Genomic DNA, 12,013 nt, shown 5'->3' with positions numbered 1-12,013 from the left:
TAATTTAGTTCGTGGAACATTCATGGTTTCATAGCTAGATTTTGTGATTAAAAGATGACAGCTGAAAACATATGGAAAACTCCTAAGATAATTAGGTCTTGAAGATAAAATAATTTGGTGTATTTCATACAGGAATTTTGAAAGAAAGCTTATCATACCAAAAAAAAGAATGACCACATATGGCAGTATGACACTGTAATAGAAATTTTAGAGCTGACAAAATCTTAATGACTTACCCAGCTAAAATTCGCATTATTTGGCTGGATTCCCTGGTGACATGTTTCTTTCCATTGAGTGTTGGGTGGCTTTTCCTGGTCAGTGATTAGGTTGCCTGTGCAAAATCTGAATAGTCGAAGCTGTTTCAGGACTATGTAGTAACTGAACCAGAGTAAGGCTTAAACATTAGATCTGAGGTTTGTGCTTATGACTAGATGAATGAGTCCTTGCTAGGATATATGGTTTTATAGATAAATTATTCTTAAATAATTATACTTAGAAGTCATTTTTTGAAGAAATATAAACATTTGCCTCTATAAACTTTATAGGTAAATATTGCTTGGAAAATAACCTCTGGGAAAATACCATTTTCTCAGATTGTTGAATGTTATTGTAAACTTAGCCCCATTGAAATGATTGCAAAATTCCAAATTTATAAGATTTTTCCAGTATTTATAGAGCTCTGCCCACGTTGGCATTTGTATATATAGTAAGGTAAGCATTACCTAAATTCTCTTCTTTCTCGATTAAATAGTTCTGTTTCATGGTTCCTTTTTTCTTTTATGTTATCCAGCCATAAACAAGAAGCTGATGATATTGTAAGAGTGGCAAAGACAGCTAATGAGACATCAACTGAGGCATATGATCTGCTTCTGAGAACACTGGCAGGAGAGAATCAAACAACACTGGAGATTGAGGAGCTTAATAGAAAGTGAGTGTCATTTAAAAGTGGCTTCTGGCCCTTCAGTTGTTGCAAGCAGCACCATTTCCATGAAAAATGAAATGCTGATGCATTCGGGGCATGCATTCAGGCAGTAAGATTCCTTTTGTTAATCATGCTTTTGAAATGGTGCAGTAATTAGAGCGGGGATATAGAGCTACAGAGATTTTATTTGATCTAATTCCTGTAACTACAGAGAAAGGTAACAAGACTAGCCATGATACTTAAAATTCTGCAAAAGTGAAAAAAGAAGAGAGGAAATATCATAAAGTAGAGAAAATACACTTGAGCTACAAATGTTTAAAAGGTATCCGAAATAAGAAACTATGTGGTAAACCATATGGTATAAATAGAAGTAATGAGATGAAATATAAATTTAAGCTATGTTGGTTTTAAAGAATAGCATTTGCTTGTGGCGCCTGGGTGGCTCAGTCAGTTAAGCATCCGACTCTTGATTTCAGCTCAGGTCATGATCTCAGAGTTTGTGAGAGTGCACTGAGAGGGCAGAGCCTGCTTGGGATTCTCTCTCCCTCTCTCTCTGCCCTTTCCCTGCGCGCACGCACGCGCACACACACACACACACACACTCAAAATAAATAAATGAACTTAAAAATAACATTTTCTTTAAAGTTGTAGAAATTCTATTGCAGTGATTTGAACTGGAATGAATGCAGTTAACATTAAGATGCCAGAAGCAACTCAGTTTTTCACTCAGTCACATCTTTTGTTCCTTAGGTACGAACAAGCAAAGAACATCTCACAGGACCTGGAGAAGCAAGCCGCCCGAGTGCATGAAGAGGCCAAAAGGGCTGGAGATAAAGCGGTGGAGATCTATGCCAGCGTTGCCCAGCTGACGCCTGTGGACTCAGAAGCACTGGAGGTACGGGGTGGACAACCTGTATGCACAGGGATTTGGTTGTCACCGCCATCACCCTCCACAGCACGCACCCTTGGCTCCCAGACACACGCACACCGCACGCACCCCTCACAGTCTGGGTGAAGGCTATTCTGACTGCTCTGTGATTTTCATGGGTACCTTCCTCCTCTGTCCTCCAACTAACTCAGTGGCAGTATCGGGTTCTGTTTTAGATATGTTAACAGAACTTACCGAGATAAAGAATCCCATGATTGAGGCGCCTGGGTGGCTCAGTCAGCTGAGATTCTGACTCTTGGTTGCAGCTCAGGTCATGATCTCAGGGTCGTGGGATGGAGCCCTCTGTCGGGCTCTGTGCAAAGCATAGAGCCTGCTTAAGATTCTGCACCCCCCCCACCCCGCCCCTCTCCCCTGCTCGCACTCTTGCTTGCTCACGGTCTCTAAAAAACAAAACAAAAACAAAAAAACCTGTGATTATAAAGATTAAACATCAAAGACTCTTTAGTGATATTAATCACTCCTAAATCTTTAATATAAATCCAACTTATTATATATTTGTATTTATTAGAGCCAGTACACCAGGAGTGTTACTCCCAGGTACTGTCTGCTTGAGAACAAGAGAGAAATTGAAGAAAATGGTTTAAATGAAAGAACTCTTACCAGGATGCTGTTGGGCAGGTGAAATATTTGGGGATTGGTAGTATTGCATCTGTACTCCAGTCATGAGTCCTGTTCCCAGGTTCTGTATAAATTATATATATCTATGTTATATACACTTGAAATTTATTAAGTTTCACTTCTTACATCTGAGGTGTTGTTGATTTTTTACCATAAAGGTTTAGCTAGGTCTCTTCAGACATGTATATACTGTATGATCTCACATATTTGAAATTTGAGAATAGGCAAAACTAATCTATGATAAAAACCAGACCAGTGGCAGCTGCATTGTTGAAAAGGGAGGTATGGAAATTAACTGGAAAGAGATACAAGGGAGTTTCCTGGTGTGGAAATATTCTATATCTTGATTGGGGAGTTGGTTACACAGGGAAATATATTTGTCAAAGCTCATTACAGTAAGTGTTGTGCCTTTCACTGTGTCTAAAGTATACATCCGTTTTTGGAAAAAAGGTCCAAAAAATCTTGACCTATGCTGCTCTTTTAAAAATATCTGTTGAGTCTCTCTGCCCCTCCCCTGCTCACACTCTGTCTCTCTCTCTCAAAAATAAATAAACATTAAAAAAATTTTAAAGGGTGCCTCAGTCGGTTGAGGGTCCAACTTCGGCTCAGGTCATGATCTCACGGTTCGTGGGTTTGAGCCCCGCGTCGGGCTCTGTGCTCAGAGCCTGGAGCCTGCTGAGGATTCTGTGTGTGTGTGTGTGTGTGTGTGTGTGTTTGTGTCTCAAAAATAAATAAACATGAAAAAAATTGGGGGCGCCTGGGCGGCTCAGTCGGTTGAGCATCTGACTCCGGCTCAGGTCATGATCTCACGGTTTGTGAGTTTGAGCCCCGTATTGGGCTCTGTGCTGACAGCTCAGAGCCTAGAGCCTGCTTCAGATTCTGCATCCCCCCACCCCACCCCACCCCCGTATCTCTCCGCCCCACCTCTGCTTGTGCTCTCACTCTTTCAAAAATGAATAAACATTAAAAAAAATTTTTTTTAAATATCTATTGAGTCTTAAGTGTTACAGAGTTACTAAGGCTAGGTTTTCATCAGCTTCATTGTTTTGTCTAAAATGTCACAATCTTACTTGCTTTTCACAGAATGAGGCAAATAAAATAAAGAAGGAAGCTGAGGATCTGGACCATCTGATTGACCAGAAGTTAAAAGATTATGAGGACCTCAGAGAGGACATGAGAGGGAAGGAACTGGAAGTCAAGAAGCTTCTGGAGAAAGGAAAGATCGAACAGCAGGTTGGTTTGATTTGCAGGTTGCTTCCTGTCTTGAGGCAAAATTTGAAACCGAGCACGCAGAAGCTGTGTCTGCGATGTTACCTCAGGGCCCAGGGCAGCGAGCCCGAGGGTGTTCGGAGGAAAGTCTGTGGGGCACCCAGGGCTAGCTGCTGTAGGCGGGCAGGTGTCGGGGTGGTAGCTTGGAGGTGCCTGGTCATTAGGAGAAAAAAGGGCTTTACCCTGGAGGGTTCGTCCCCTGATCTGCCATGTGTTTGTAGACTGCTGACCAGCTCCTAGCCCGAGCAGATGCAGCCAAGGCTGTTGCCGAAGAAGCTGCTAAAAAGGGACGAAATACCTTACAAGAAGCCAACGACATCCTCAGCAACCTGAGAGGTAGGAGCAGGTCACATAATTGGGTAAATGTCTATGCTTTCTTCACTAGGGCGATTTCCATTTTGTTTTTTTTTACCATGAGATTCTTGGAACATCTACAATATGAAAGATAATAGTATAATAAACCCCATAAATCCTTCATCTAGATTCAACAGTTATGATTTTAACTATACCTACCTCATCCCCCAGCATCCACCCTAGTTTTTTTATGCTGAAGTATTTCAAAGAAAAATCTCAGAGCTCATGTCATTTTACCCCTTTATACCCCAGTGTGGGGGAGAAAAAAAAAAGGAAATTTTCTGATGTTAGAATAATTCATGTTATCAAGATATGCCTATTTAGCTGGCTCATGTTGGTAAATAGAGATGATTTTTAATTTTCTCTGCCAAGTGCATCTCAGTGTTTTTATCTTCTTTCCTCACCCAAGATAAAAAACACATGTGCTCAGTTCACAGTATAGTGCTGGACTTGCCTCTGATAAACTAGCCCATAGGTTCTATAAATATGGAAGCTTTACCAGATAATGGTTGAGGGCGCCTGGTGGCTCAGGTGGTTAAGGGTCTGACTTCGGCTCAGGTCATGATCTCATGCTTTGTGAGTTTGAGCCCTGCATTGGGCTCTGTGCTGACAGCTCAGGGCCTGGAGCCTGCTTCAGATTCTGTGACTCCCTCTCTCCCTGTGCGTCCCCTGATTGCATGCATGCTCACTCTCTGTCAAAAATAAACAAACATTAAAAAAAAAAATAAAAAACCAAGATAATGGTGGAGTATATTGGCTCTGGTGTCAGTGGGATTGAGTTAGAATCCCTGATCCCCCTCTTATTTCTGTGAACCCTTGGGGGAAATTATCTACCTCTTTAATCCTCAGTTCTCATGTACAAAAATGACACAGTGCCTGCATCACAGGCACACCAAAAAGCTCTTAACTCCGTAGCTAAGACGTAGGAAACACTAAATAAACTACAGCCTTTAACATTGGTTGCAGTGGTCGTAATGGCATACTCAGTGCTTTGGATGAAAATAAACTTTCCAGAAACATGTTCATTCACAAGAATCTGAAGCCTTGTGCTCTGTTCTTCTCAAGGCTGCCCATGCTGGTTTTCATTTTTCTCTCCTGGCTTTCATTGTTCATAAAACAAATTCCAGTTGCAGCTCCCTGAAAGGTTCCCTTTTGGCTTGTTGAGAGTTCAGTTCAAATGTGTTCCTTGAACTTGATTTTAGATTTTGACAGGCGTGTGAACGATAACAAGACAGCTGCAGAGGAGGCTCTAAGGAGAATTCCTGCCATCAACCAGACCATAATTGAAGCCAATGAAAAGACGAGGGAGGCACAGCTGGCCCTGGGCAATGCCGCTGCGGATGCCACCGAAGCCAAGAGCAAGGCCCACGAGGCCGAGAGGATCGCCAGTGCTGTCCAAAGGGTGCGTGCTTCCCCCTTCTCCCAGACGCTCTTTGCTCATGTACTTCTCTAGTCATCTTCCAGGTTCTGTCCAGACCCCTAGAAGCCTAGCAGGCTTCTTCCTTGAATTCAGTAAAATTCAGTAAAAATCCTTATTCATTTTTTACTAGGCAGTAGAATAGGTACATACATTGACTGAAGAGGGAGAGTCAGAATCATTGAAATCATCGAAAGAGCCCTTTAACATTTCTTCTGTTGTCTCACTGGCAGGGTCTGTATTGTGAGTGGGGGATGGCTCCTGGACCCACAGAGCCCCTTCCACACAAATGTCAGACTCTTCTCAAACACAGTTCTTTGACATGGACAGCTGAAATTTTTTTCAGCCTTATGTAGAGTGCCAAGTCTGTCCAACTCCGAGGCCCCTCTTCCAGACGGATGTTGTATCTGAGCCCCTCCTATTAGCTTCCACTGCCAGGATTCCTTCTACTCATTGTAAAGAATAATCTCTTTAAGCTGCCTCTTCCCTACTTAACGGTTAATCTGTTTGTTTTATTTAAAAGAGAGACTGGAACAGATTCTAAAATTATGTGTTTGAGAATCATATACGTTTTTTTAGTTTGCTTAGAATAGTTGGTTTGGGGATTAATTACATTTTATAAAATATTCCTATTTCGGGATCATGGTCTTTTTGTACATTGTGATGAATTGCCAAGTAGAACAAGGCTACATTTGCATTAAAAATGCATAATGTGAAAGTGTCTAATCCATGTGATATGGAGGAGAATGTACACCGTGTAAATGTTTTATTTGCTAGCCATGTGACCTCAACTAACAATGGAAATAACAGAACAGGAAGTATTAAGGATAAATGAGAGGGTGCAAACAGAAGTATTTTATAAATTGTAAAATGCTATTATGTTAGGTGGTAAGGCTAGCTTTTCTTTCATTCCTGTTATTTGGAACCCAAATAAATGATAGCATAACTCAACATATGGTATAATTTACTGCTCTGTTCTTTCTGGATTGTATTTTTGATCCATTTTACAGATTATAAAAGGTGTGGGAGCATACTTTAGAAAAAGGAAAGCTTTTTTTTTTTTTCATTAGTTATTTATTTTATGCCTAGAATGCTACCAGCACCAAGGCAGAAGCTGAAAAGACATTTGCAGAAGTTACAGACCTGGATAACGAGGTGAACGATATGTTGAAACAACTACAGGAAGCAGAAAAGGAGCTGAAGAGAAAACAAGATGATGCTGACCAGGATATGATGATGGCAGGGATGGTAAGCAGTTTGTTTTGGCCTATTTGCTTCTGGAAGAAAGTGAAGGGTGATCAATAAATAAGATCCCCATCTTGTTAAGAAATGTCTCTTTCATATTGACTTGTGTTTCTCATTGCGTTTGGGGGCCATGAATTGGCCTAGTAGCTGACATAGAAGACAAAGAATTTGGACCCCCTGCCAGGTTGTTGCACAATTGTCCTGTCCCCAAGCTTCTCTCAACTAAAAGCAAAACATTCTTTTACACATTTGAAGCTTTAGGACATTAAAAATTACATATTTATATTTTTGGAGGGATGCTTAATTGATGGTATAAAATCAAAAGGAGTACAACGAAAAGTTGATGTCCTTCCTACTCTTGTTACCCCAGCAACTTGCTTTCTAGGGGCAAAGACCAGTTTCTCATGTTTCATTTTTAAAGATGACAAAACATACCAAACTTACTTCCGGTTTAATTTTTTTTTTTTTTTTTTTTAACCTTTTGTGATGTTGTTGGTAACAAAATTAACTTATTGAATGCATGGCCTAATGAAGAACGAGAGTCCGTTTTTCTATTTTATGCTATATGTTGCTTTCAAAAGACTTTGATGGAGTCACAATAGAAAGAACTTTTCAGTTCAGTCGGATTACAATCACAGGAATGATACACATGAATGTGTTTAATTGTGCACTTTCAGTGCAAGCAAGGGACCTTTCTTCCACTTTTGAAAAACAGACTTTCTACTCTGGCTCATTTTCACCTTGGGACAGAAAGGAGAACTATGATCCTGTTTATCTAGGCAAAGAAGACTCTAGGGAAGTGATATCAGGAAGCATCCCTTTGCAAATACCTAATTTTATTGTGCTTTTTGGGTTTTGTTTTGGACTGCCTTAATTTTCTGTAGCAAAGTTTATGCCTGAAATGGAAATTACTATATAGTAAAAAAAAAATATCTGTTTCTCAGATGTGCTGAGCATCTCTAGATTTCATTTTTAATGTGGTTGTAGAACATTGGATTTAGAGACTGGTGAAAGAAGAAAAAGGATATATTCTTAATGAGCTTCAAAGGAAGGGTATGGATTCAATTCAAAGGGTGGAAGTGGATCCATCTTTTGTTTCTTTTGGTAAACAGCTTCCAAGGAACACAAAGCACCCTCACATACACTGTCCCACTTACATTTACGTCAGTCCTGAAAGACACAGCGTCAAGCCACTTTTGTTTAAATATTTTTCTTAACCAGAAGAGCAAAGCTTACAGTTGTCCTGAAACAGGAGGCTGGAGACCACAGGTTAAATGCAGTAGTGTCGCTGTCCACAGGCCATAGCAGTCATTTACCCCTCTCCTCGTATACACACAGAAAAGCCTATCGAGACTAAGAATGGCTGTGATTTCAACAGAGATTAATCATTTATCTGTGAAGGTTTTTTTCCTCTTTTTCTTTTTAAAAATCCTACATTGTTTCTATCCAAAAACGTTGCATTATCTTGAGCCAAAAACTAGGAAAAACAATCATGTGGTAGGGAACTCAAAGCCACTCATTTATATCCTGGCTAGATTTATTTGTGAGAGCATCTGTTTTCTGATATTTAGACACTTCCTCTTCCATTGCCATTTCCCATGACTCATGCACAGTGTATTTGTTCAGGTTTCATGGAACTTTCCCAAATATATTTACCTTTGGTTGATTTTAAAAATGTAAATTGTATTGCCCCAGTTTGTGTGGGTACTTGCACACCCGTGTGTGTGCACAAGCATGTGTGGTTGCAGGGAGCGAGGGTGTTCTAGAGGGTGTCACTTGCTTATGAAAATTTTTTGAGAATACAACATTTCTAATCAAGTTTCTAAGATAGTCAAGTCTCTAAGAGTGTCCTGAAGGACATATTTCAGTTCTAAAATGTAGTTTTTATACTCGTCCTTAAAAATAACTTGTTTCTGCTTGATGAATTATATTATGAATATACTGTGTATTCTTGAAAGCGGGGAAAGGAAATAATATTGGTCTTTTTGAAATACAAATAAACTCAGTGTAGGCATGCGGACTGCCTACTCATGACAGTCATATGAATTAAAAATAATATTTCACCATGAAGATAGGATCAAAAAAAAAAAAAAAACCCTACAGTGAGAGATTATAGTTTCATGAGTTAGGAAAAAAGCATCTGAAAATTGGACTTGTTGGCTGATTAGGGGCTGATTCTTCATTTCAAGAAGATGAAGACACACCATTGGGACTGTTGTTTTTATCTGTCCTTCTCTCTGTACAGGCTTCACAGGCTGCTCAGGAAGCCGAGATCAATGCCAGAAAAGCCAAAAACTCCGTCACCAGCCTCCTCAACCTGATTAATGACCTCTTGGAGCAGCTGGGTAAGTAGCTGGAGAGCCATTTTAGGCAGGATCTCAATTTTGTGCACTGTTTGTTCTTGGGGTCTGGTATAGTTGTCACAAAAGCAGATATTACAGCATGAGTATTGTGTGAACCGAAACGTGACTTTAGGTTGTATTAATTCAACAAATACTTCTTCCGTGGCATATGATCTAAGTACTGGACTCTGACCAGGACTTCTAAAATTAGGAAGATAGGTTGCCAGAGTGGCTCATTTATGGTCGATGTTTATGATACATTGAATAGCTCATTCTGCTGGCAGAGTGTCTTTAAAAGATTTAGAGTGAAGGATTTCAGTGGCAGAATAAAAGAACACTTTAAACTGGTGATGACTTCATTGCCTGGAATTCTCTTCATTTGCTAATTAAAAGGATAATCTGACAGTTTTTGAAGAGTCAGATTATTTGATTATTCTCTTACTGATAGAATAAGGAAATAGGAGCATGTTGAAATGCTCTTTTAATCTAGTTTAATAGGGAGCAGGCTTCATTATAGGACAGATGTACTTTTGTCACAAGCCTTCATTATAAAGTGGTAACAATCCAGCCAATACAGCTTTGTAGCAAGGCATTCTGTTTTAATTCGCCAGCCTTTAAGGTTTGGTCACTTTTTCTTTTGGAGCAGGGGGAGGTGAGGGGGGGAGGTATATTTTTTATCTGTCTCAAATACCAAAAATAATAAATAATGTGCTAACAGATGGGTTTTAAAATGACAGGAAGCTAGAGGAGGTAGCTTTTTGTGGGAAGAGCTAGATTTTAAAGTTAGTCAGACTTGGGTAGGAATCTTTGTTTTGTTGCCTTGTAAACTGCAAACTTGGGCAAATGAGTTAACATCTGAGAATCACTGGCATAAGATGGTCTCGTGAGAATTTAATCAAGTACAGTATGCGTAATGTGCTGATCACCGTGTGGCTGTCTGCTCTCATTAATTATGGAAGCAATTCCTCCCCAAAAGAACCTCTTTTTCTTGCTAATTTTAAAGTGAAGCTTTTGCTGAAATTATTTCAGCATTTCATCCCTGGCCATTTTCCATAGGAGGACTCCAAGTAGTGTCTAACTCCTAAAGGCAGGACATGACTCCCAAAACCAATGCAGCTTCCCTGGAATCTAAGAGCTGAGGGCTTAGAGTTCAGCTTAAAGATTCTTATGTTCGTCAGATGGCATTAAAATGACATACAGATAACAGTTATTGCCATTTTTATGTTTATATACGTAATCAGATGACCTTCAAAACCACAAGTGAGACTTAAGGTCTTAAACACGGCACCTGCGTATTTAGAAAGCATTTCACAAAAACTGTTTTCTCAGAGAAAAAACTATCCAGCCCAGTATCCCTTATATATAGGCTCTGACCTGTCCTAACTTAGCAAGGTCAGCATTTGTCGTTGGTCTGCATTGACCACACCCTTGCACAACACGAACAGTCTACACATCACACGTGCAGGCCGACTCTGCTTGGGGGCGGCTGGGGGTCTGTGTTTATAGAAGAGGTGAGTGGAGTTACTTGTGGAGTAATGTGCTAACTCTTACTGAATGCATCTGTTTCCTTCTGTGTCCTTTCCGACTCTACAGGGCAGCTGGACACAGTGGACCTGAACAAGCTGAATGAGATTGAAGGTACCCTGAACAAAGCCAAAGATGAGATGAAAGTCAGCGATCTAGACAGGAAAGTGTCTGACCTGGAGAATGAAGCGAGGAAGCAGGAGGCTGCCATCATGGACTATAACAGAGATATCGAGGAGATCATGAAGGACATTCGCAACCTGGAAGACATCAAGAAGACCCTACCGTCTGGCTGCTTCAACACCCCGTCCATTGAAAAGCCCTAGCGTCATCGCGTAGGGCCGGAAGGCAGCACCCCCCGACCAGGGAGCCGTTGTGAGGCCATAGAGTGCCTTAACACAAAGATGACATTTTTCAGACCCCCACTTCTCTGCTGCTCTCCACCACTGTCCTTTTGAACCAGGAAAATTCACAAAGCTTAAAAAGAAACAAGTCAGATATCATGAATCGGGAACAAAGGGTTTTATCTGATAGTCTCTCTTCCACGGAAGGCACTCCCTTACCCACACTTTCCCTTCCGAGTTGCGTGAGGACGTGGCACCTTACGGTATCGTACGGCGGTGTAAACGCTTCGTGGGAACCATTGTCCGCCAGGGCTGAGCAAGTAGCCCTCCCCTTCTCACTGATACCAACAGAACTCCTCAGTCTCAGTACTCTTGTTTCTATGAAGGAAAAGTTTGGCTACCACTAGTAGCATTGTGATGGCCAGTATATCCACTCTATCGATAAAGAAAATGCACCTACATCTACTACCCCTCCTTCTTTTAAGCAAAAGGAAATAAACATCCTGTGCCAAAGGTATTGGTCATTTAGAATGTCAAGAGCCATCATCAGTTGTTTTAGCTATTTTGAGTATAGGACACTGAGCCATCCACGGGTAAGGATGCAATTATTTACGACAGTCTCCAGGAGAATGAGGCTGCAGAAGTAGGCTGAACATTTTCTTGTATGTTAATAATTTGACTAGGAAGATAAACTTTTTTCAGCTCTTTGGGCAGCTGATAAATCTGGATGGGCAGCTTGCACTCACCATAGACATCTTCTGATATTCCTATAAATGGAATTTATACAGAAGTAATAGGGATATGATAACCACTAAAGTCTTTTTCAAAATCAAACCAATTTTTAGAGCTTTTTTTAGTACATTAGTCTTGGAACTAGTGCTGTTAATCCGGTAGAGAAGTTGGTCCCTGAGATCTTGACAGACACACACAGAACAAGCCTCCTCATCCTAGTCTTTCCTAGCAAAGAGATGAAACTTAGATGCAGCCTGTATTGTCAGGATCCCACATACCCGTTTTTCTTCCACTGGG

The 12,013-nt window shown here is 40.6% G+C and overlaps 1 protein-coding gene across 2 annotated transcripts in view; it reads left to right on the top strand.

Moving 5' to 3' along the window:
- LAMC1 (laminin subunit gamma 1) overlaps positions 1–11,515 on the top strand; it is a 126,012-nt gene extending 114,497 nt beyond the window's left edge. For both annotated transcript variants that reach the window (XM_007096299.2, XM_042975950.1), the window contains 8 exons: positions 791–928; positions 1,673–1,817; positions 3,573–3,722; positions 3,980–4,094; positions 5,315–5,514; positions 6,619–6,777; positions 9,020–9,119; positions 10,710–11,515. In XM_007096299.2, coding sequence (XP_007096361.2) covers positions 791–928; positions 1,673–1,817; positions 3,573–3,722; positions 3,980–4,094; positions 5,315–5,514; positions 6,619–6,777; positions 9,020–9,119; positions 10,710–10,966 — 1,264 coding nt within the window. In that variant the 3' untranslated portion in view covers positions 10,967–11,515. The remainder of the gene's footprint in view (positions 1–790; positions 929–1,672; positions 1,818–3,572; positions 3,723–3,979; positions 4,095–5,314; positions 5,515–6,618; positions 6,778–9,019; positions 9,120–10,709) is intronic.
- Positions 11,516–12,013: the final 498 nt, after the last annotated feature.

This window comes from Panthera tigris, chromosome F3 (genome assembly GCF_018350195.1).
Source record: "Panthera tigris isolate Pti1 chromosome F3, P.tigris_Pti1_mat1.1, whole genome shotgun sequence".
NCBI lineage: Eukaryota > Metazoa > Chordata > Mammalia > Carnivora > Felidae > Panthera > Panthera tigris.
Note: the sequence above shows the minus strand (reverse complement) of the source record. Positions and strands in the feature narration are given on the sequence as shown.